A 24,508-nucleotide genomic window follows, 5' to 3' on the forward strand; every position below is an offset into this window, starting at 1 on the left:
CCCTCCACAATTTTCCCGTCAAAAGTTTCCCTCTCTTTCCATGAAACTGCACGTGTCAACGCGTCAGGCTGAGCTGGTCCTAATCCCACGCCCCAGAATCCTAAGGGTCCAAGTTGCTTTAAGGATTTCATCACAGCCGTCCAAATCATCAAATGGAAGCCGACATTTGGCCCTTCTCACCTTTGTCTTGACCGTTCGTGGAAGTTAAAGAGAGAGAAAACAAGAAACATAAGTCTTTCAAAGACAGAAAAAAGAAAAAAAGAAAAACCTTTTTTTTTCCCTTTTAGTTTCTAAACAGGTAATTCTATTCTCATGCTCTAGAAAAAAAATTCAATTTTTTTAAAATAAATTTTCTTTCAGCTGATTTTTTGTTGTTTTATTGTACTGTTTTTTTGATCTTTAGTTATGGTTCTTTTTTAATTTTTGACTGTTCAAATGATAGTTTAAACTGTATAACTGTCATTTCAGCTGGGTCTTTTTTTTGTTAGGGTTTAATATGAAAAGGGTTTTGATCATTTTGGGGTTTTTTTAAATGTTTTGCTGTTTAATTAAGCTATTTTGATGAGATTTATTGTGCTTTTATGGGAATTAGAAGACTTGGGTTGACTTCAATTTTGGTGGGTTTTACTTGAAGATTTTGTTTTTTGTTTGATAAGGGTACTTATTTTCTTATCTCTCAATGAATAGTTTTGCTATGTTGCTATTTTTCTTTTTAAATTTATTTGCATGAAAGATTGTTTCTCAAGCTAGACCACAATGAACCCTATATTTATCTAACAGAGATCAAGATCTAGGTTTAAAAATTATGATATTCATTGTTATACCGAGTTCATTAGCTTAATATTCTCTAGTAGTTTTAGTCTTGGAAAAAAAGGTCATGGACTTTGATTTCTAAACCCCCTTTTTGTGCTATAAATATGTTACTGTTCACAATTGTTTTGCTTGAAAATGATTTGTTTTAATATCTTTTCTTCTTACCTTGATGATTCATGTAACACTGGTTTTGTTTGTATAGAGGGGTTCCCACTGATGTTCCGGAATCGAGATTGTGGAATATATTACATTTGCAGATCAAATGCCATCTCTAAGAATGAAGGCCAAGTCAAGCACGGGTTCTTTAAGAGAAAAAAATGGTCTCCGTGTGTGTCAGAAGTCTAGCGTGATTTGTAAAAGACCATGCTGTCATGTCAGAGTTTCCCAACAAGGAGCTGAATTCAGTTCATGCATTCAAAACTCTCATGATGGTAATAAGCTACTTTGAACAAGATTGATATTTGTCTAATACTCTATGTTAATTGTTACTGTTACATATATGCATTGAAGTGTTATTATCTAGTTTATTAAGTGCACACATCAACTAGATAATAGGAAATTAGAATATACTTTCTTGTATGTATGCCTTTGCATGTATTCCCTGCCTTTAAACCTATTAGTTCATTCTCTACGTGGTGCTTCCTAGCATAAGAATCTATTGGTTCTTCACTCAATTCATTTGTTTACTTATATGCATGCATGCATGATAGGCTTTCTTTAACTTGTCCTTTCCTTTAAAAAAGGAAGATGAATTATGTTTGATATTTTGGCTTTTAATGTGCTTGCTGACTGTTGATAGATTCATCAAATGTAGACGTGGCCCCTCAAGGTTTTGAAACTGATGGGGCTGATGTTCAGCAACTAATTTTGGATGAAGAAAATTCTGAGCTTCAAAAACAGCTCTCAGTTTTTGTCGATTCTACAACAGTGGGGAGAATGGCAAGTTTTTGTTTCTTTTAGGACCTTACTTTGTGAATTTAGCTGTTAACTTCCTTTTTTGCTCTGCATTTTGAAGATATGGCGGAGGTGACTGGCTTCCAACTTACTTTGCATTCGCTTTAATGATGGTTTATTAATTTGCAGGAAACTGCCCACGGCTGTGCCTCAAACTTAGAGACAATATTCTCTCCTTTTCTGGAGTCAATCCAAATAAACAATCAACCTAATATTGACAATAATGCAGGTGATTTTTTGTTTGAGCTGATAAAATACTTTATAGTGCATGAATTCATTTCCCATTCTCCACTTCATCAGGCTATATACTTATATGAACTTTGTTGTTTAGAAGTTTTGTGTATTTGATAAACTGCCTTGCCTTCTTACCCAAGGCTGGCACCTTAGTGTTTTTATGTTTTTCTTATATGATTGTCTTTCTACTGCTAGTCTTTCACATGTTGGATGGAGGTTTGTGGGATTCCAAATGACTGAGTTGTTGGTACCTTTTCATGTTGTGGAAGTTGCGATGTTCGGTTAAGATAGTTATTTGATGCAGTTATATCTTTTTCAATTGTGATAGGGAATAGTGACGGCCCTGAAGTGTCAGCACTAGGCACTGATGATAGTGATGATAACAAAAGCTCATTTGGCAGTCAGACTTGTAACGTATCAGATTTCTTTATATCTGACATGATAATTGCAAGCATACCTTTTGATGGAAATGCTGTTGATGATAACATCTCTGGAATCGATGCATTTCCTGATTTCAAGTGTTCTGAGCCAAGCATGTTGTTTGACGTGGCTGAGCAATACATGATATTACCTTTCCTCGAGGACACTGTCAAAACCAATGAAATAAATTATGTTAACTTGCATGAGGAAGCCGTGATGGCTCAAGATAATACTGGTATACACCTAGCAATTGGTCAGATGAGATCATGCGCAGAGGACTCTGATGTTAACTCTGACTCTGATAAAGCAGATGACTTTGACCCACAATCGTTTATAAAAAGTTTACCAGAACTATCTGATGTAGTTTCAAGTTTCCGGCCTGCTGCAACTGCCATGGAAGCTCGGAGAAGGAATCCCATAACTCTTGTGCTTGATTTGGATGGTAAGACATACATGGTTTGTATGCTATCTACCATGCGTTTTTTGTTTTTGGGAATAATCAATTATTCATTTAGCACTTCCCGGTACTGCTGCCTGTACATTTCTTTCAAATGTCTAATTTTGTGCTTTCTTAAATGGAGTTTGAACATGCTTTTTCACACTTTCACTTCTTATGTAAAGCCATAAGGCCTCTTGGAGTAAACCGCTGTTTTCTGGCAGAACCTTTTGGGAATTTATTTTCCCAATTCTAGAAATCAGTCGAGGGTAAACCACTGTTTTCTGGCTTACTTTTTGTGCATGTCATAGTCACCATACATGAATTATTTGAGTTGTGCTTCTTTTTCATCTTTTTAACTTGGCGACTTAAAAAATTTAATAACAAATATTAGTATAATGTTTAATCTCCTTTGCTTTGATACATGCAGAAACTCTTGTCCACTCTACACTTGAACCTTGTGATGATGCTGACTTCACCTTTACAGTCTTTTTCAACATGAAAGAGCACACTGTGTTTGTAAAGCAGAGGCCTCACCTCCATAAATTTTTGGAGAAAGTTGCAGAAATGTTTGAAGTTGTTATCTTCACTGCAAGTCAAAGCATTTATGCAGAACAACTATTGGACATACTGGACCCGGATAGAAAGCTCATATCTCGGCGGGTTTATCGTGAATCTTGCATTTTTTCAGATGGAAGTTACACTAAAGATTTAACAGTATTAGGTGTTGATCTTGCAAAAGTTGCTATAATTGATAATTCACCACAGGTATTTTACCTGCCTACTTCTCTTAACGTTTGCTTCTGATGAACTTAATCATTCTTGCCTTTAGATTCAGTCAAGTCTTATAATTGTCATCCTGGCAGTCAAAGTTTTCTTTTTAAAGCGTTCATTTCTTTTAGATTATGCGTAATGTGTTTGTGAGATTTAATTTTGCTGAGGCTAAGGTTATGTTGATGTCAACTGGTGAATGGTCACTTAGTGACTGCATATCTTTGTCATTAAAATGATTCAGATTTTGAGGCATTTCTTCTTACAGTTAGAAATGATGTATACTGTTCATTTGAGAATCTTTTCGCTAGCAACAATAACAAGCACATTATCCAAAACCTATATTAACAGTCTAAGGAAGTTGTGGGACCTTTTGCTGTCCTTAATATCACTTAAATTGGGTAAGGGCTATTTGTGTAGTAGCGAAATCAAAATGCATTGTCTCTTAAGAATCTTCTTTGCTCGTTTCAGGTTTACAGGTTACAAGTGAATAATGGGATTCCTATTAAGAGTTGGTTTGATGATCCATCCGATTGTGCACTAATTTCATTACTTCCCTTCTTAGAGACTCTGGTTGACATTGATGATGTCCGCCCTGTCATTGCCAAGAAATTTGGTAACAAGGAATAAGAGCACCTTTATTTCTCTAGCTAGCTTTCAATATAGTTCCTTGTCTTTCTATTTGCTTTTAAAATTTAGCTTCTAATTAGATACCCAATTCTCATTTTCTCTTTAAAATTAACCACAAAATAAGCTATCATTTGTCTTCTTGTCGTGTCTGCCTTTTGTTGCTTGTTTCCTTTTCTTTCTCCCCTTATTTGACGCCCTGAGGAGTTCTCTTATCTAATTTTTGTTTATCAAAGGTAATGGTAGAAAATGTCTCTGTTTATTTTATTGTACAGTTCAGGTTTCAATCATATAAGATTGTATATGAATTATTTGTGAAATATAATCTTGCAGATTCCTGTTTGCTTTCTTTTTCTGCTGCTTAGTTAATTATCTCGTGTTTAAAATTTCTCTTTTCCATCTTTTCATATAAATTCATTGAAAGGAATCTTCTAGAAACAACAATCCTTCCTTCTTAGTAGCCCCTTCTTTTTCCCAATGTTTGTTGATGCTGCAATCACTACATTTTTTCTGGTCAAAAACATAGTAGACTTGAGACCCTGTAAGGTCATAGCTTGAAATTTTGGATAATTATTTCTTTAAGTTCCATAGTCTTTAACTTTTCCTAATTATACTTACGTTAGTTGACTGAAAACCTCTAAGTATGTCAAGAAAACTGGTGAGCATATAGGTATTTAAGGCAATTCAAGAAACATTGTGAGCATATAGGTATTTGAGGCAATCCACATGTGAACCATATTGTGGAAGAACAACTATGTTGACTCAAAAACTTTAAATATGTCGAGAGACATTGTAAGCCTATAGGTATTTGAGGCAATCGTAATTGAATTTGTCTGAAATAAAAGGTTATACCGACAAAAATAAGATCCTACTATTATTTTCTACCGAGGAACCTTTATAGGATGGTAGGAAGTTGAAATTAGTTGTATGTTTTAGTTGATGTTATTCTTTGTATGAAATCAATAAAGAAATGCTATGCAAACAGGAGATTAAACATTAGGGATTAAGGTTAAGAGGTGATGAAGGATTAAAGTAATTTAGTAGCCCTTAATGGCTTTGGTTGTGCTTTATAAAAGTTGAGTGCCCAATGAGTTAAAACGCTTCTGGTTTAGCTTATTAACACAAGACCCTGAGAAAATCAAGTATTTAGAAAGGAAAAAATAAATATTTGAGGCTGACATCTTGAGTGTTGAACAGAAAGTTGAATCATCTGCTTTGATTTATCATTTATGTGCATTAGTTCATGAACAGAAGTGTTTCCTGTTCTATTTGGTGGACCAAGAGCTGTCTTCTCATATGGTTAAACGAGTATAATATGTCAGCTGCTTGGGCATACTTATATGCTTTGAGAATTGGAAGATGAGATTAGGAGCTTGACACTGCTAAGACTGCTATGCTTGAAATAGAGTTATGGAAAGACGATAGTAATAGTGACTCCTTCCTGTTGGAGAGGAGGCGTAGTGATAACGCATCATATAAGCTGTTAAAAATGTTTCCTTGCTCTGAGAAAGTTGGTTACTTCCGATTAGGGCTTTGTTTTTCCCTGTCAGATATCCTCGTCTAACTCATAGGCAGGCCTAGATCAAGTATTTGGAACCTCATTCATTATCAAAGTATCTACTGCCAAGCCTTGAGTAAATTATTTTGTTTCTAGGAAGATTTAGATTTTGTGATACTTGAGCTTTGAGAGGATTAGTAGATATATAGTATCCGATTAGGTGATTTGCTCATTTGCAACACTTGGACCGGTGCCATAAATTAGAGGTCAAACCGAGTTGTGTACAAGAATCTAGATACAAAGATGTAAGATAGGAACAGATATAGAGCTGGTGACAATGAGATAATATGTGGTTTTACGGCACAAGATCTTGTTCAACAGGAGCTACCTCCCTTCAGCTTTGCTTGGATTATAGGAAGATTTGGGAATGAAAACCATTTAGCCTTGTGCAAAATTGGAGAATCCAAGAGAAAAAATATGATGGGTGTGGGGCTTATACAAGTTAGCTACACTGTTTGTCATAACATCTGTTGAATCCTTTGATCATCTTTACAGTTTTACCACTTTGCATGCCTGACCTGCAGGTCGTTTGATGAACTAAATCTATATAAGATTTATCTGCAAATGGCAACTAATAGGTATGCAGAATTCTGTTGCTACTTTTTAACTTCTCTTATGAATTTTCTTAATATAGCTACTCACCATGCTGACATCTTTTTTCCTTTTTCCTTTTGGATTTTCGAAGTGACGATAAGAACAAAATTGAGTGATGATTGTAAATTTGAGATGATAAAAGATAACATTTCGTTTATACTGTGTCATGTTTTGTTCCTCCAATTTAATTCTGCTTCATAGGTTGGCACAGTTATTTGGTATGCTTTGATCCCTGTAAAAAAGCTTCCACACAACTTTCTAATTGAATTTTGTTATGGACCCAAATTCCATTTGATATTACTGTATTTGTAATTTCTTCAACGGTACCACTAGGTTATTGCATTGATTTAGGTGTCTTCATTTGTTTAATCTACATGAAATCCAATTATTACTGATGAATGAACCAAATTTCGAGTACATAAACATAGAAGCGATGACAGCAAAAAGGATAAAAGATGCATTGAAACAGTGGTAAAAGTTCTGTGTGGAGATGAGAAAATATGAACTTTTCTATGAATAAATCTATTAATGCACTAGCCAAGTCTGGGATGGTTTTTCTTACATCTATATGGGATTCTCCTTGGGTACTTTACCTTCACTGGATGGATTGGATATTATCAAAACTGAAAAGACTTAGTTATACAATAGTTTGTCTAAATCAAGGAAGTTCAAACTGTTTCATAGTTTGGTTGTTTTTGTCATTATGTTTCTATTTTTGATAATGTTTTAGGAATTTTTGTCAAATATATGATTTTTGTTTATTTAGTAAATTTTTAGATCGAAGCCTAAATAATAGTTTAAATATAAAATCTATTTTAAATTAAAGGTGTTTATAGACTGCATCGTGCCTATATAACCTATTAGCACCAATTATATGGCAAAATCCGTGGTTTAAGTCTCAAATTTTATCAAGTTCATTTGTAATTTAAATTTTTATTTTTTAATTAAAAATAATTTTTATTTAATATTTAGTAATTAATACATTTTTATCAAAAATCTAAATATATACAAACTTAACATATTTTTTTATTACTATTATAATATATTTAAATTTCAAATGATATAAATGAATATAATATAAAATAAAAATTTGAAAAATAAGTTAGATTAGGCTATGAATATTGGAATTTAGTTTTGACTCATCTCTTAGAAGGGGTTTAATTTCTTTTATGAAAACGTACTTGCTAGGTTTAATGAAGGAGGTAAATGTCAAAATCCCGTAAGTCCCGGATCCGACGGGCTACAAACAAAGAGCGATTAATTGGAAATGATGGGGCTCTCAGCCCATTAACTTTGTAAGTGAGCAAAGAGCGGTCGGTTAGGTCATCTAATAGTGTCAGCCCATGCGATGACACGCGCCCCGCAGTGGGCCAGTGAGTTTGAAATTTAATTTATCATGTACTGGATAAGCACAAATCGTTTAATCATTTTCTTACCAACGGAATATCACTGGACTCGCTTTCCTAGCGCGTTCCCTCCACTGACACTTTTTTTTTAATCGATACATTAATCAGTACTATTTTTTTTATTCTATAATATCAATAATGTTTTTATTTATGTTTAGAAATAATAAAATATTTGTTGTTAATTAAAAAGAGTTTTGTTTTGTATGAGTTTACCTTTAACTATAAATCTACTATTAATCAATTATAATATATTTTAAGAAAATTCATATACAATAGAACTTAAATTCGAAATAATTAAAGAAAAAATCATAAATAATATTTAGTACGATGAGACTTAAATTTAGACGATTAGAGTTTTTTAATGCGTCGACTTTACTAATTTTATTAAAGTATTATAAATTAATTATTGTTATTGTTATTTTTTAAATTTAGTTATTGTTTTATTGCTTAAATGGTTTTCTTTTTAATTTCATACATAAAGTTTAAATTTTGTTGAATATGTTTTTATTTAAAATATTTATTTATTAATATGTCACGAAAATTAAATTATGGTATATTTATGATATAATAGAAAATATATTTATTAAAATTTTCATATAAAAATTAAGTGAAATTTTGAATTAAACAAATTTAAACCTTATGTGAGATTTTATCAATTTTTTATAAAAATATAAAATAAAAAAATTTATGATTAATAGCAATTCTATCAGATGTAGAATACAAAAAAAAATATGGTTGCTTTAGTTTAAATTAATTGTTAAAAATATTGAAATAAAAATTTAATTAAGCTTAAATTAATTAATTAAATCATATGAGTTTGAGAATTTATAATTCTAGAATCTCAACTTTGCCAACCTAAATAATTATAATTAATCAAGAATATTTTTAAGGGATAATTAATACCTTTTAATACTAAATAATAAATATAAAACAAAAAACATAAAGTCTTTAAAACAAACACAAAATTTATTTTAATTTTTCATTATAGGAAAAAAAAAATCACATAAAGGAGAGAAGCACACACACACACATACACACACACGCGGCCACAAGCAGCAGAGGGTTTTCGCTGAAAAGAAGCCTTTGTTTTTCTTTTATAAGCATCGTTTCAAAAAGGATATAATCTCTCTTTTCAATTCTTTTTTTGCCTCTTTTAAGCTGCTCCGCCTGCTCCTTCGTTGCTGTGAGAGAGATAGAGAAGACGACAAAAGGAAAAAACCTAAAACTGTGAACGACGTCGTTTCCTTCTCAGATCTGACACACACAGAGAGAGATAAAAGAGAAGAGAAGAGAAGAGAAGAGGGGGGTTATCCCGGTGAGAGAGAGTGAGGATGAGCGGGAAAGGAGGCGGAGGTGGAAATAATGGGATAGGGAAGGGTAATAATAGTGGACTTTCAGGTATTCCGCCTGGCTCTCGCAAGATGGTCCAGAGCTTGAAGGAGATTGTTAACTGCCCTGAACCTGAGATCTATGCTATGCTTAAAGACTGTAATATGGACCCTAACGAGGCTGTCAATCGCCTCCTCTCTCAAGGTTCCCCCGCCCTTTTTTTCTTTATTCCTTTTTTAAATTTCTTTTAGTGCTCCTTTTACCCTTGCTGGGTTTTTTTTTTCGTTATAGAAATATTTAATTTTTTCGGTTATGCGAAAGGTTAACTGTTGGGTTTCGGTGCTTTACTAAGGATATAATCTGCTTAATTGCTAGGTTTCTTGGTTTGCTCCGAGTGCTTTAGTTTAGAGTGTATTTCCAGCAATAACATTTTTTATAATATATTAGCATTTGCTAATAATTTATTAAGCCTTCATCTTAATAAGAACATCGCTTTTGTAATTCTCGAAAATATGTTTATTTTTTTCATAACAATGGGGCAGCTCAAGTTTTGGGTTTCTAATGGTATTTTTTTCATAACAATGGGGCAGCTCAAGTTTTGGGTTTCTAATGGTTACTGTATTTCATTGCTGATATCTTATTTGCGATATGTGTAGATCCTTTTCACGAGGTGAAGAGCAAACGAGACAAGAAAAAAGAGGTGTGTGCCAGTGGAAATTACGCTAAATGGATTGACTTTGCATTCATAACCATCCCATATTTATTTCTTCTTAGTGTTGCTGTTACACCGTTCGAGCAATATAGGTCTTACTGGTCATATAGATCATGCATCATGTGAGACTCTCACTTGCTTTCGGGATTACGAATGAGTGTTTAATCTGATTCACTTTTGACCGCATGTGCTTTCTCTTTGAAAGCTTCTTAAAAATATATTCTAACCATTTGTGATGGATTTGTTGGATCTTATTATCTCTTTTGATTTTTTTTCCTCCCCTTTTTGTTCTAGAGCAAGGACTCAGTTGAAGCGAGGTCTCGTGGTGCCAATAACCTTGGGAGTCGTGGTGGTGGGAGTGGTTCAGACCGATATGCTGGGCGTGGTGGTTCATCCCATTACAGTTCAAATGGTATGACTGTGAACATGCTCTAATGCCACTTTGGAGAAGTGTTGCTTGCACTCCGTTAAAAAATTGCTTTGGAACTCTTTTAGATGATTCCTTACCAATTGAGTACTCTTTTTTCTGGTTAGAGTCTGGCCCTTCACATGGTAAACCTGCACAAAAGAAAGAAAAGGGAGGTCATCCTGTTGCAGGGTTTTCATCTTCTGCATCTGGTATGCGAGGAAATAACATGAATCGTGGACCTCAATCCCACAGGTAATACCTGTTAGTCTCAGAAGTTATAGTTCCTTTATGTTTACGCCACTGAGGAACAGAAAGCTGCTATAAGTTCTGAGTTCTAATGACCTTTCTTTTTCGTGCATGTCATTGGATTCTTTGTCTTGCTTAAATGATATCTATTTGTATCAAATCATTCTTTCACGGAATTAGTTACTTCCACCATTAAGCCTCCCTGGGTAAGCATTTGAAATGATTATTATCAAAGGTGGCTAGTTTGGCAAGGACAGATGGGACCCTAATTGTTCCAAATGCTTGCCAAACCATGTTAACTGGAGTTTGGACCTGAGGCACTCAAACATTTGTCAGCAACTTCTTTTCAAACTTTTAGTTGGCTGAATTTGGTTTTCTTTTTCCCTATCTTTGGATGGTATTTAAATCTCTGTTCCATAAACCTTGCAACATATGGTTTTCTTGTGTTGGCCACTTTCTTCTCATGTGAGTTTTGCTGGTTTTGCAGTGAAGTTGCAGTTTCAGAACATAAAATTTCCACAGTAGGTTTAGGTGATGGGGTTTCTTCTTCATCACAGCCTACTGGATACCAATCTGCTTGGTTGGGGGTTCCAGGTCAAGTATCAATGGCTGATATTGTGAAGATGGGCAGGCCACAAAACAAGACTTCTGTGGTGCCAAACCCATCTCAGCAAAGCACTAATAATCGGCATCATGTGGTTCCTCCTCCAGCAGCATTACAGTCCAACTTACAGGACCAGGCTTCCAAGGTGGCAGATATTTCTTACGAGCCTGATGGCACCAAAAATCAGCGGGTTTCTCCAAGAGATGAATGGCCCCCCATTGAGAATCCATCTGCTGCTAGTGTGACGTCTGTCTTAGAGGCCCCCGCAGAATCTGGACTTTATGCTAATGCATCTAACTTGCCCTTGGGTAGAAGTAATCAACATTTGAAATCCCAGTTGGAGGAATCTCAGGCAGTGGATGATGGTCCTCTTGAAACTGTCAATAATAACCATGTTAGGTCCCCTTCTATTTCAAGTAGAAATATACAAGAGGATAACTCCAGAGGTTCATCTCTTTATGATAATGACTTATATAAGGACGTGAATTCCTATCAGCCTCAAAGACCTGCCTTTGAGAACGAAGAAGGTTAGTGTAGTGCTTTAAATCACTCAATTTTGTGCGTTTTCTGATGAAGGTAGTATACTGCTTTGATGAATGTTTCACTCAGTATGAAGGATACAGTACTGATTAAGGCTTGTATACACTGAATGCAATTTCTTTGACAACCCATTTCTGATCTTCATGCAATATGGATATGTATGTTTTAGGGTTACTGTATTGCTTATGTTCTCCCTCTCCCAATGACAATATCCTATGTTGCCAGCAGCTTCTGATTTTTTTATTATCATTTTCTTCCCCTTTATATTATGTGGATATGTGAGGCCGAACAGAATAAAATTGGAGTGTAGGAAAACAATTGAGAACCCGGGGGGGGGGGATGGTTTAGTTCCAAATTATTGATGCACTATGAATCTATCTGAGTAGGTTTAGTTCATACGTTGGTATGGAATTTTTAATCTTTTAATGTATCCTTTGCTCATTTTTATCTGCTATGAATGTCTTTTGAACTTAACACATTTTATGTCCTTTCTTTTGTTCTTTTTCAGCTGAAGATGGTTCTTCATCAGTAGCTGTGGATTTGCAGCAACTTAATTTGCATAATGATGATAGGGAGCCCCCAACTGAAGAGGATAATCCTTCTGTAATAATTCCAAATCATCTACAAGTCCACACCCCGGACTGTTCGCATTTGAGTTTTGGTAGTTTTGGACCTGGAATTGGTTCTGGTTTTTCTGGACAATTTGCATCAATGACCACAAAGAATAATTTGGATGATGTTCCTGAAGTAGCAGATGCATCATCTATTGGGCACTCAGATAATAGGTATGACCTTCTTAAAATGCTTAGTGCCTTGCTTCACTTATCTGTTTGTTACAATTGTGTAAAAACTTTTGCTTTCAGGAATCCTGAGTACTATGGTGATGAACATCTCAGAAGTGACACGGAAGGAAATATAATAAATAGAAGTAATGTTAGCACTGCAAACTATGAGGTTCCTGAAGATTCTCAACCTGAGGTTTTGAAACAGGATGTTTCTGAAGCTGCCCAAGGGAGCCAATATTCATTTCCTCCATCTGCGTCTGGTTATAACTATGAAAACTCTGAACAATTAAATCCTTCTTTCGCCCATATGCAGACAAGCTCTCAAATGCAAAATCTCAATCCTTTCTCAAGTGTAATGGTAATGCAACTTTACAAATTTGTTTTTAATGCATAAACTCTATCATTCCAAGCTGATGATTCAACCATATGCCATAGAGTTGGATTAGAAATTTTCTTTAATGTATAATGTTCTGGTTGATACTTGATAGCGGCATCTTGTTTACTCGATTTCAAGAAAACTCCTGTTGTGCTGCTTGAAATTATGGATTAAACCTACTATATTTTTGGAATACATTGTTAGTTTTCTTGAATGTCTGTCTCTTCTCAACATAATGGTTTTTCTTACAGCAAGCATATACAAACTCGTTGCCGAGCACTTTGTTGACATCAACTGTTCAGACTGCAAGGGAGCCAGATCTTCCATATTCACCCTTTCCTGTGACTCAGTCAATGCCAACAAGATATAGCAATGCCACCTCTTCCATTAGTGGTCCAACCATTTCTATGCCAGAGGTACCCTTTGCTTTATATTATTGATTTCTTGGTGCTTTTACACTTTTTGCAGTTCTAATTGTTGGGACTGTTTTTAATGGTTCAAGTGGCCAAGAAGGGAAAAAAATATTGTTCCTTTTTTTTTCTTGCTAACACTTATGGTGGTCTTATTTCAAGATTCTTCTGAAGATGAAACTTCATCTTGTCTGATATTGGAGCTATGCGTCATTTTAGCTGGAACTTTATGTTGTTTAGTGTCATTGTGTGTCTTCTGTCATGTTTATATGTTTGACTAGATAGATTTTTGGTTGTGAAAACTCATGTTCTATGGTGACATGGAAATGTCCTCAAACTCTTGTTTCTTGATATGGAACAGTGACCTTTGACTACTTCTGTCCATCACTTTGTTGTCCCGAATTATGCGTCTGTCTCTACCTGATATGCATTTATTATTATTGCGGGATCCACTTTTTGGGGAATGAGTCAAAGCAAGAACAATAATATTTCTTGTGGAACATCTTTCATGATCCTTGGAGAGAGTTCACTAGTAGATTTGGTTTGTTTCTCTTTTTTTTTTAATGCTTGTGTTGGAGTAAAAGGAGGAGCAAAAACACCCAAAAACAAGAGTTAGGGGTGGGGGGTGGTAAAATGGCTTGTGGAACATCTTTCATGATCCTTGGAGAGAGTTCACTAGTAGATTTGGTTTGTTTCTCTTTTTTTTTTTTTTAATGCTTGTGTTGGAGTAAAAGGAGGAGCAAAAACACCCAAAAACAAGAGTTAGGGGTGGGGGATGGTAAAATGTGAAAGGCCAATTTGGACACCTACCTAACTAAAAACATTTTGTAATTGGTTGGACTTAATTGTTCCTTTCTCGATTAACTTGTTGTACGTGTGCAGGCTCTAAGAGCAACTAGTATTTCTGCAGCGCAGCCCACAGAGCAGTCACTGCCTGGTGCGAGTGTTGCTACAGGACCTGCACTTCCGCAACATCTAGCCATGCACCCTTTTTCCCAACCTACACTTCCATTGGGACACTTTGCCAACATGATTAGTTATCCTTTCTTACCTCAGAGTTACACCTATATGCCATCAGCTTTCCAGCAAACATTTACTGGTAATAATAACTATCCTCAGTCCCTGGCAGCAATGCTCCCCCAATACAAGAACAGTGTTTCTGTAAGTAGCTTGCCTCAATCTGCTGCAATTCCATCTGGCTATGGGTTTGGGAGCTCTACCAACATCCCTGGAGGACTTCCTCTGAATCCACCTACTGCACCTGCGGGGACAACTATTGGCTACGAGGATGTTCTTAGTTCTCAGTACAAGGACAACAATCATTTAATGTCACTCCAGCAGGTAATTGCTCTACAGAGCATTGAGAAATCTCATTTAGATTTAATTGTATACATTCATTACTATGGATTTATGGTGCATGAATAATTTACATTCATTCTTATTGAAAGTACTGATGAAAAAATTGTCCTTCCATTTTCTTCCTTTACTCTCAAAGGTCCATGATTTCATGTAGTGCTACAGTTATATATGAGTTCGCATTCTTTTCTGCTTCTTTGAACCTGAAGCGTGCCCTTTCTTTTCTATGTTTTTGTGTTTAGAATGAGAATTCAGGCATGTGGATTCATGGCCCCGGCTCACGAACGATGTCTGCTGTTCCTGCAAGCACATATTACAGCTTCCAGGGGCAGAACCAGCAGGCTGGTGGGTTTCGACAAGGGCAGCAACCACCTTCACAGCATTTTGGGTCACTTGGATACCCAAATTTCTACCATTCGCAAACGGGAGTATCGCTGGACCCTCAGCAGCAAAACCCTAGGGATGGGTCCCTGAGTGGGTCTCAAGGCCAGCCACCATCAAAGCAGACCCAGCAGTTATGGCAAAACAATTACTAATCTCGTCTCCTCCTGGTTTTTCAGGGTCTTATAGTGAGTTTGAAAGTGGCCAATCAAAGGGCCTTCTAGCGACTGAGAATAACTATACGTGCAGATCATCAACAATGATGGGGTCTGAAGAGACTTTGGCTGGCTACTGCCCTGTGCCATGAGGTTGTATTCTACTTTTAATTTATTGTTCTGTTCTGTTAACTTAGGAACACAGTGTGCTAATTTGGGATAGTGGACTTACTTTACCCTTTTCACTTTTTCTTCCTTGATTGTTTCCTTCTTTGCCCCTCTATTTCTCTTATAGTAACAAAATTGTCTCCTTTTTCAGATTTCATATCTCATCTCATGTTTCTTACTCTTACTGTACTGTAGCATGAGGTATTTGCTTTAATCATTTATAATTAATTAATACTACCATTTTAGCCTGTTATCTTTATGCTACACTGCTACATATCATGGCTGTTGGGATCCATAACTCCCATTAGCTATTATTGTTGCAATAATTTTGTTTCGTACGACACTGTGTATATATACACAAATTAATCAATTTAAACAATTCACATACCAGATAGAAGAATTCCATGGAGTGGCCTTTAATTTCTTTGATAAAATAGAGGCTTTGCTTGATTAAAACCCACCCATAGCATAGTTCTGAGTTCACACCTAAGGCTTTCGTACCCTATGCTATTGTTTATTGTTATATTTTGGGATGTTTTGAAAATTTGCTGTTTGTGCTTTCATTAGAGGGTCATCTTTACTGATTATAATTAAGATGGTAATATCTAGGGTTTTAATTCAAACAAGTGTTCACACTCTGCGATTTTTACTTGTAAGTGAATGGAAGGAGATTTAACTATTAATGTCACACTATTGAATTAAATTTATGTCATAAAATTAATATTTTTTTAATTGCTACAAAAATGATCACTTTGGTCGTTTATTTGGAATCGAATGCAATGTTGTTTCTTTTTTAATTTTTCATGCCCTGTACTATTTTGAGTTCATAAATATTTTAAGTGAGTTGGAGTAGTTAAGCGGTATCCATTTGTGGCGCAATTAATAGACAGGTGTGAGATGTTTCAGCAAAGTTGTCACCCACTTCACTCAAAATTTCAATTCAAAGTTCAAACTAACTTTTTCTAGGTCTAATTGTGATCAAAACCTCTAACTATTCTCAAATGTAAATTTTAATATTTCTGCTTTAGTGACTACTTGCTTTGATCAAGTAGCTAACTATTTGACCTAACCAATAATAAAAGATCCATTACATGAATTAAATATGGAATTTGAGCATAGTGAAAAAACCAAAACCCCGACCCTGTCTCTACTTCTCAAAGAGTGTAGTTGAAATAACGCCAACATTTGGAGACTTGCTAAACCAAAACCAACAAAAGGATAAAGGAAAAAAAGCATGGTATTAATCCATTTATTTCGGATTGTTCTACAGATTATCAGTTGTAGACAGCAACAAAATGTTATAACAATAACTTGGAAAAAAATATGCTATCAGCCATCTACTTTTGACCCTTTTTTACCAGACAGCAACCTCTGCGATTTTACAATACCCTGGGGTCCTTTTATAAACTTTTTTTGGACACTTAATGCACGCTATAAAATCCTAATCCAATGAATAAAATTCATTCCGGTTTTTGTCGAGAGCAAACCGACAGTTGGTGGGCATGTTTTCCGCGTGAACCGATATCACATATCTGGAAAAAGAAAACATCGGAAAATTCACTGGTTATAATCCGAATACGAACTGATAAAATGTAATAAATCTGATGCAATATCTATTCTAATCACAATTCTCCATGGATAGATGACAGACGATATTTGGTTAGCAAACTAGGTACAACATTCAACAGGACAAGCTTGAGGAAACTTCGACCGAACATGAAATGCTCATATCCTATTAAGTCAATAGGATCTGCTTTTATTCTGTTCATAACCTCATATGCAAGTAATCCTTAGCAGATTTAATAAAACACCATTCTCATAAAGAAATGATTCAAAATCCTACAGCAGCGAGGTCATGTGTGTTCGATTTTCAATAATCGGAACAGAGTCAAACCCAATTCCAACAATCCTACACCAAGTCTTAAGACCAAACAGGCAAAATGCAAAGCTTCAACAGTGTGAAAAAAACCAACATCAGATTCCATATGCAGAGACCATATCAGAAGATGTTCACAAATTAAGACACTGTTATATCAAATGCAAGCATTGAAATATGTAAACTTCATAAATGGAAAAACTATATCAACTGCTAGCATTATTACATTGAACATTAAACAACAACAAATTGACTTCAACTACTAGATCCTTAAATTCATCAAACAACCACCAAACCCTAAAAATGCTGTAACATGCAAAGTGTTCTTTTTCTTTATTTATTTATCATGTCTTTGTTTAAAAAAACTTACCCTAAATATTGAATGAATCTTCAATTTTTCCCCATCATGACTTTGAAACAGGCTTTTGCAACAAAGCAGACAAATAAACTTCACCATGTTTCAAACCACTAGGATCTGTCTTGTTAGCCACTGCCCATTTCACTTTCTTGTATCCAAGCTTACCAATCAATGGCCCATAAATTTTCTCAAGATCCACTGCTTTGCTAAAGAATCGATCCACCCACAAGTACCCACCACCTCTCAACACTCTATCCACATCGTAGAACATGAATTCCATCACCGACAATGGTATCCACCGGTTCACCGCTCTCCCACACCGGACCAGATCCATTGTGCCGTCGAAAACTGGGAACCTTTGTTGTAAAGGCACGTGTAATGGCACTAACCCCCTTAATGCCACGGCTTCATTGTAAGGCGCATTGACGTTCATGGTGGTGGTCAACATCGTGACGTTGTAGGATTTCTTCATTAATGCAGCGAAAGTTCCGGTTCCACCGCCTATGTCAATACCGAGACGGATCGGTGAGTTAGCCGATTTGGCCAATTGCATGAACTGCGTCAAGGGAAGATCGAGTTCCGAAGTGTATTTTAGAAGGGAAGAGCGTTGAGCGTTGAGATCGAACCCAGTGGGGTTGTTTTGAGACAAACAAGCGAAAGATTTACACGAGTATTTGTTCCATATAACGCCGGAATCGGGGAGTGAAGTCGGGAAAGGAGTTAACGGAAGTGAAGAAGGCGGTTTCGATGGGGTTCTAGAAAAACAACGCCGCCGTGGAAGTGGGTGACAGCCGTTAAGAATAAGCGTCTCTTGGATGTCAGGATCGTAAGGGCAAGTCGAAAAAGGAGTGTAATTCATATACCTATGAAGAAGATCAGGATGGTTGTGACAAGAAGAAGCAATGGGACCGATCTGAGAGTGGAGGATAAGATCTCGAGGTACAGCAGAACTGGGTTCAGCAGTGGTGGATGAAGGAGGGTTATGGCGCGTGAGGTGGTTAATGGTGGCGCGTATGGTGTTAAGCTGTCGGAGAAGGTGGTCAGGGACGGGAACAGGGGGAGGAGGGTTGGGAGATTGGACGGTGGAAGAGAGATGGTAAAGGGAAAGGATATTGGTAGCTACCATGACTAAGAGGAGAACGAAGTTCAAACCCATGGTGAAACCCATTGAATTTCTGGTTCTTCCTCTACGGCTACGCTACTTTTTTCCCTTCTGAGATGCTTCGATTCTTGGGTTTTTGTTATTCTCGATCTTGGTGATTCTTAACTTCACAGGTTTTTGTCTGATACTTACTTAATTTTTTTGGTGTTATAATTTTGGAGGTTTTAACTCGTTTCCAACTTCAATCCTCACTTCTCAGTGTCACTGTCTCTCACATGTTTTTATTTAATAATTTGATTAATTTTAAAATTAGATTAATATAATATTCTGTACGTATATTTAGTTTTAATGTTTAATTTATATTTCAATTTTTTTCTTAAATTCACCTATGGAGTTTTAATTTGATTGGTGTGAATATTATTATCAATATAAGAGGACATAAGTTTAAATATGCTAAAATGTATAATCTCCTATTTATGGATTGGGGAAGGATATTGACACTTTAATACTTAAATTTTTTTTAATTAAGCACCTAAATTTAGTTTCACTATTTAATTTAATAACATAATTAAATAAATATCTGAATTTAGTTTCAATGTTTAATTTAGTAATTAATTTTTTTTTTAAAATACACATGTCAAATATTCATTGGATCAACATATTATCATTTGATCCAAGTATAAAATGAATATTAAAATTAAATACAGATACCAAATAATATATTAACTCAATATTTAATCACTTCACTCACGAGTGACCTGAAATTTTCTTACAAATTTGGCCTTGAGTATTGTCTGGGTTTTCAATTATATTACGTAGTACTGTTTAAGTGGGGAATTTTTAGATTTGATTTGGGAGATTGGATCTGAACCGTTAGTTATAGTCAGGTGGGGTCAATCAATGCAGTTTAGGATAGAATGAATCGAAAGCAAAAGGATGCTTATTACAATTTGCATATATCTCTGGCTCAAAATAATTGTCTATTTTTATCTATGTTGCTAGTTTTTTAAATATGTTTTTAAAGCAATCATATAAATATTATTTTAAAAACTATAAAATCTGAATATATATATTTATATTCGATATTAACTTATATATTTATAAATAGTGACGGAGTATAATAGAGATCATAAATAATGACTTCCCCTAAAATAATAAAATTTTAATTTATATCGTTTATAATTTATAAAATTTTAAGTTAATAATGATAAAATTACATTTTATCTAAAAATAATAAAAATTTAATTTATTAAAAAAATAAAATTATATTTTTATTATAATAAAAATATATAATTTAATTTCGATTTTCTCGAAAAAAAAACTCCGCTGTTCATGTAAATGAGATGGTGTATTATTCACGATTGATGAATTTATGAACGAATATTATAAAAGAGGGGGAAAAAGAACCGGTGTCACGTGATATTAGGATCTACTTGGATTTATTAAAGCAATTTCTTGCAGATTTGAATTATATATATATACTATAAAATATTGTTGGGGAAGCTGTCGGCCTGTCATCCTCTTCAACATTTGAAAGGGACACTGATACCTTTCCATTTTATTGAGGAAATATCTAAATTCAAACCAATCAATTTCAAAGAAATTTGATTAGTCCTAAAATGTTATTCAACTAGTAATTTTAATTGATATAACCTAAATTGAATTAAATTTAAAATAATTTAAACAAAAAAAATTCGACTGAGTAACTCAAAAAGATTTGCATTCAAATTGATAAGAGATTATAATGATTCAACTTGAAAAATCAATCATCAAGCCTTAATAACTGGACCAAAAAAATTAAATGCGTATACCTAGATACAAGGTGATGTAATGGGTCGAAGCGAAGTTAGATTATTTGTCCAAAACATTGGATTTGAGTAAGACCCAAGTTGAGTCAATCCGAGCCCAACCCAATGATCCTTTCTTTTTGGTTAATAATTTAAATGGAAAAGAGAAGTGATTTTAAGGTAAAATCGAACATAAATCGCGTCCAGCTGAAGCTAAAAGCCTGCGGAAATCTCTCTCCAGTGAAGAAGCCTTTGAACCTACAGTCTTTGGTGGAGGAGATCCACTGACTCTCTAATCAATGGTATTCTTTTCAATTTTCCTTTTGATTCGTACTAAGTTTCTCGGCAACCAAACATCTAATTAGGGTTTCATTCCACTGTCTTTGTTTGAACCTTTCTTTTTCTTTTTTATTTGTCCGTAATTATTAATTCTCAACTGTTATATTTGTTTTTGGGAGTAATAGTAGTTGATGACTTTTAGTTTAATAAGAAAAAAAGAGGAATAAATTTAGGTTTTTTTGGAGTATAGAGTACACTGTGATAGTGAATTTTGTTTTTTTTTCTGGAACAGGGGATTGTAATAAATTTCGTAATTTTTGTAGGCTGATCCTGAACTAGAAGCAATTAGACAAAGAAGGATGCAAGAGTTAATGGCTCGACAGGGGGTGGTAATCTATTTCTTTTTCGTTTTAATATCTAGGAATTCTAGATTGGCCTGCTTGTGCTTTTAATTTAATGTTACTAATTGTAGTTTGTTGATAAACAGGGGAATCAACAGAACCCTGAACAACAGAAAGCTCAGGAAGATGCCAAGAGGTCAGTTTCTTATATAGATGCATATTGTTTCTAAATCATTAATATTTTAAGATTTATTTTGGGATCAAATTAGTTCATTGATTTGACTAGTAAAAGCCATTAACTTAGGGAGGCAGATGAACGGAGGCAAATGATGCTTAGTCAGATTTTGTCCAGTGAAGCGCGCGAGAGACGTAAGCTCCTATCTCAGTTCACCATTTGAGTTGATTCAAGAAGCCTACTGTTAATTGCTTATATGCTTATTAGTACGTGCATTCTATCATTAATTGCAGGCTATTCTAAGTTGTTTTATTTAACTATTAGTTATTAATGTTGGATTCTGTATTTATGGTAATCAATGGACTGTTAAATCTTTGAATTTAATATACTTGTCTTGTCAGAAAATGTTTGTGCTTTCTAAGGGCTTATTAGTATTTATTTATATTGTTATAAAAAAGTATTTATTTATATTAGTTTGTGTATAAGATTTTGGATCTTAAACCAGTTCACGAGTTAGCTTTCGTATAAACTTTTTTGAATACTTATCGTTTAAAAATAACAAAAAAAATTTGAGTAGTGAACTCGTGCTTCAGGAAGCATGGAGAAGTGTGCTTATAAGTATTTATTTATATTAGAAAGAGTGAAGACCTAATTCGAGTGCGAGTTCAAAAAATTCTGGAAGACTTGATTAGAAGTCCTAGAATGAAAAATGCTATAATAGGCCTGGTAGCAATATATTGTTTCTCAAAGACTGAATTTGATCTGTTCTCTTTGATGGTGAAGACTTATCTTAGACTTGAATTATGTAGTGTGAGATATCTGAATATAAAGGTCTTTAAAATCTGAGTTGAGTTATAAAATGGTAAGTATGAATCATATAGTATGCAGTTTTTAGAAAACTCCTACCAAATACAAACAGTGCATAAAATCGTTTGAAGATACATCCCTTATGCCATTGTAAATCTTTCATTCGTATATCCCCTATACTATTGCCTCCCCTATACCTCTTTGAAATTACAACGGAGTTAAAAACGAGAAGAAGACATGATCATGAAGGAAAAATAGTACAACTTCCTAATGACAGGCATATATGGCAGATGCTCTTTTTGCTGTACTTTTTACCAACATATAATTCCTTTCATTTAAGTTCTTTGCTGTTATATAACTTTGTGCAGTTGCTCGAATCGCCTTGGTGAAACCTGAGAAGGCTAGGGGTGTGGAGGATGTTCTACTAAGAGCTGCTCAGACAGGCCAGATAGTTGAGAAGGTATGGTGAAAATTTTCTGGTCCAACTACTTTTTCTTGCTTGCCTAATATTAAGGGTGTGCAATTATTTAGTATTACTTTGCAGCCAAGCTTTGATAAAGAACTGAAATGTGTATGGTTGAACCCTTGTAAAGGTTTCAGAGGAGAGGCTTATATCGCTGTTGGAACAGATAAACACCCAAACAACTAAACAGACCAAAGTCACCGTAAGTTATTTACACGTTACCGACTTGCCCTGTCTTTAACGTACTCAGCCCATAGTTAGAAACTATTTTGATTTGCTTCCATTATTTATCCGATTTTACAGATCCAGAGGCGTCGGAGTGTCCTCGATGACGATGATTAGATTAAACTTGAACTGTGAAAACCTCTGCCTGATTTGTGGGGTATATTTATATATTCATGCAATTAATGGACCAGCTTTTAATGGATTCTTGATATATTTTAAGACTTGTATTTCCTCTGCAATGCTGTTATGGTATATTGAGCAATAAAGCTGGCGGGTGCTGGCTTAGAGTTTTAAAGAGTAGTGTGAAAATGCTCTGTAAGTTAAAATATTGTAGAGGTTTGCTAAGTGATGCTTCATATGAAAACTTGTTTTCTTCTTCTTTCTCCTCTTTAAAACCGAGAACTCGAAAAGTTTTTGCATATGCACATTTTACTTAAAAAATAGACAAATTATCCCATGTAAATTAAATAAACAAGCAAATCGGTCATTTCTATTAAAAGTTTCATCCATGAAAATTTAACAGAATAGATGAAATTTTTCGCACGTTTTTAAATTTGGGTAAATTTTGGTAAGTCACTTGTTAAACTATCGTCAATTTTTTTTATTAAAAAGTTGATTGGACCAATAGAATTTAAATATTCATATATATATATGTGAATTGTAGTGGTTAAGGATCAAATTAAAAAGAACCCTCTTAAAATAATTTTAAAAATCAATTAAATTTTTAATTGAAAATCACATTCAATTAGGGTGTTAAATGAAAAATTAACAATTAATTGAACTCTTAAAGATAATTTTTCCATCGAAATTTTTTATGATTTATCAAGTGATGACATAATTGATGATGTAGAGTGACATTCGATTAGAAAGTTTAATTGATTTTTAAATTATATATGATGGCTTTTTAGTATTCAAGCCACTCAAAATTTTTGACAGGCTTCAAAATAATTATAAAAAATCAAGCTAGGTAAGAACTTTTTTAAAAATATTATAAATATTATGAAATTTCTAATAATATTTTAAGAAAGCCAAAAAAAATCAAAGAAATTATAATTTTTTTTGAAACTTTTAAGATTGAAAATTCAACCAATAAATTTAATTAGCACATTTTAAACTTACATTTACTGTACAAAATAAATTAGTCTTTCAACTACCGTATAAAAAATCCTAATTTTCTTTAAAGAATGCAACTAAAATAAAAATAAAATAAAAATATTTTTATAACAGTAATATTAAGGATGCCTCTTTCTATTGATTTATTTGATTGTGAATTTAAAGAAATAATTTAGGTTAGTTTAGTGCATAAGCTAACATATATACAACATTTACAGATATACAAATCAATTAGGCAAATAATTTACTTGGGCAACAATTTTTTATTAAATTTATTTATTTTAATTTTTTTAAAGTTTTCATTTTCCATTTTAATTTTTAAAGTCTTTTATTTTTCATATTATTTATTATAGACTTTTCAATTTTTTTTAAAAGATTCCTTCTAAAATTTTTAGAGTTTTTTTTAAATAATTTTTTTGGATTAAAATAATTAAAAACCATGCTTATTTGTCGTATTGTTAGGAATTTTGATTAAAAAGTTAATTTTACAAGCTTAATGGATTGCTATTTTCTTATTAAGATTACAATGTGTGAGCTTAATTAATTTTTAAATTATTTTATGAGATTTTTTTAAAGAATTTAGCTAATAATTAATGGGGTTAGTAATTTAAATTTTTTAATAATACTACAAAAAAATTAAATTTTGGGTTCTCTTTTACATATTAGGATTATTAATGGAAAGGGTTAACACGTAGTTT

General features: G+C 34.0%; 4 protein-coding genes across 13 annotated transcripts; 3 read left to right on the forward strand and 1 right to left on the reverse strand.

Annotated features, from left to right (window-relative positions):
* On the forward strand, positions 1 to 4,604 carry LOC107935915 (CTD small phosphatase-like protein 2). Of its 5 annotated transcripts, none has more exons than XM_041079598.1 (7): positions 1 to 298; positions 1,016 to 1,244; positions 1,628 to 1,752; positions 1,897 to 1,996; positions 2,330 to 2,863; positions 3,288 to 3,625; positions 4,100 to 4,604. In XM_041079598.1, the coding sequence occupies exons 2-7, from the start codon at positions 1,076 to 1,078 to the stop codon at positions 4,256 to 4,258; spliced, it is 1,425 nt and encodes a 474-aa protein (XP_040935532.1). In that variant the 5' UTR covers positions 1 to 298; positions 1,016 to 1,075; the 3' UTR covers positions 4,259 to 4,604. The 5 variants fall into 5 exon arrangements, with proteins under 5 accessions (XP_040935532.1, XP_040935529.1, XP_040935533.1 ...); XM_041079595.1 differs by having other exon boundaries at positions 145 to 298; positions 1,613 to 1,752; XM_041079596.1 differs by lacking the exon at positions 1 to 298 and adding an exon at positions 313 to 657 and having other exon boundaries at positions 1,613 to 1,752.
* Positions 4,605 to 8,848: 4,244 nt separating this feature from the next.
* Positions 8,849 to 15,441, forward strand: LOC107935907 (GBF-interacting protein 1-like). Its single transcript, XM_016868534.2, has 10 exons — positions 8,849 to 9,346; positions 9,799 to 9,842; positions 10,149 to 10,266; positions 10,389 to 10,515; positions 10,997 to 11,640; positions 12,162 to 12,438; positions 12,517 to 12,796; positions 13,066 to 13,230; positions 14,107 to 14,565; positions 14,823 to 15,441. Exons 1-10 carry the CDS (start codon positions 9,145 to 9,147, stop codon positions 15,114 to 15,116), a joined length of 2,610 nt encoding a protein of 869 aa, XP_016724023.2. The 5' UTR covers positions 8,849 to 9,144; the 3' UTR covers positions 15,117 to 15,441.
* A 1,062-nt stretch (positions 15,442 to 16,503) lies between these two features.
* Positions 16,504 to 18,945, reverse strand: LOC107935908 (probable methyltransferase At1g29790). Its single transcript, XM_041079600.1, has 2 exons — positions 17,531 to 18,945; positions 16,504 to 16,816 (listed from the first exon to the last, which is right to left on the reverse strand). Exon 1 carries the CDS (start codon positions 18,684 to 18,686, stop codon positions 17,565 to 17,567), a length of 1,122 nt encoding a protein of 373 aa, XP_040935534.1. The 5' UTR covers positions 18,687 to 18,945; the 3' UTR covers positions 16,504 to 16,816; positions 17,531 to 17,564.
* Positions 18,946 to 20,511: 1,566 nt separating this feature from the next.
* LOC107935878 (DNA-binding protein DDB_G0278111) lies at positions 20,512 to 23,076 on the forward strand. 6 transcript variants are annotated; one of them, XM_016868506.2, is made up of 7 exons: positions 20,512 to 20,709; positions 21,010 to 21,072; positions 21,174 to 21,223; positions 21,332 to 21,396; positions 22,378 to 22,469; positions 22,603 to 22,674; positions 22,776 to 23,076. In XM_016868506.2, the coding sequence occupies exons 1-7, from the start codon at positions 20,707 to 20,709 to the stop codon at positions 22,812 to 22,814; spliced, it is 384 nt and encodes a 127-aa protein (XP_016723995.1). In that variant the 5' UTR covers positions 20,512 to 20,706; the 3' UTR covers positions 22,815 to 23,076. The 6 variants fall into 6 exon arrangements, with proteins under 6 accessions (XP_016723995.1, XP_016723996.1, XP_016723992.1 ...); XM_016868507.2 differs by having other exon boundaries at positions 20,517 to 20,709; positions 21,010 to 21,075; positions 22,554 to 22,674; XM_016868503.2 differs by having other exon boundaries at positions 20,517 to 20,709; positions 21,010 to 21,075.
* The last annotated feature ends 1,432 nt before the right edge of the window (positions 23,077 to 24,508 follow it).

The sequence above is a fragment of the Gossypium hirsutum genome, chromosome A10, assembly GCF_007990345.1.
Source record: "Gossypium hirsutum isolate 1008001.06 chromosome A10, Gossypium_hirsutum_v2.1, whole genome shotgun sequence".
In the NCBI taxonomy this organism is placed as follows: Eukaryota; Viridiplantae; Streptophyta; class Magnoliopsida; order Malvales; family Malvaceae; genus Gossypium; species Gossypium hirsutum.

Bases quoted from the DNA above. Each gene is read 5' to 3' on its own strand.
- LOC107935915 (XM_041079595.1), top strand. From the start codon at position 1,076: ATGCCATCTCTAAGAATGAAGGCCAAGTCAAGCACGGGTTCTTTAAGA. The intron at 1,245-1,612 runs GTAATAAGCTAC...GACTGTTGATAG, and splicing joins CATTCAAAACTCTCATGATG to ATTCATCAAATGTAGACGTG. The intron at 1,753-1,896 runs GCAAGTTTTTGT...ATTAATTTGCAG, and splicing joins CTACAACAGTGGGGAGAATG to GAAACTGCCCACGGCTGTGC.
- LOC107935907 (XM_016868534.2), top strand. From the start codon at position 9,145: ATGAGCGGGAAAGGAGGCGGAGGTGGAAATAATGGGATAGGGAAGGGT. The intron at 13,231-14,106 runs GTACCCTTTGCT...GTACGTGTGCAG, and splicing joins CAACCATTTCTATGCCAGAG to GCTCTAAGAGCAACTAGTAT. The intron at 14,566-14,822 runs GTAATTGCTCTA...TTTTGTGTTTAG, and splicing joins ATTTAATGTCACTCCAGCAG to AATGAGAATTCAGGCATGTG.
- LOC107935908 (XM_041079600.1), bottom strand. From the start codon at position 18,686: ATGGGTTTCACCATGGGTTTGAACTTCGTTCTCCTCTTAGTCATGGTA.
- LOC107935878 (XM_041079601.1), top strand. The intron at 21,224-21,331 runs GTCAGTTTCTTA...CCATTAACTTAG, and splicing joins GCTCAGGAAGATGCCAAGAG to GGAGGCAGATGAACGGAGGC. The intron at 21,397-22,377 runs GTAAGCTCCTAT...AACTTTGTGCAG, and splicing joins CAGTGAAGCGCGCGAGAGAC to TTGCTCGAATCGCCTTGGTG.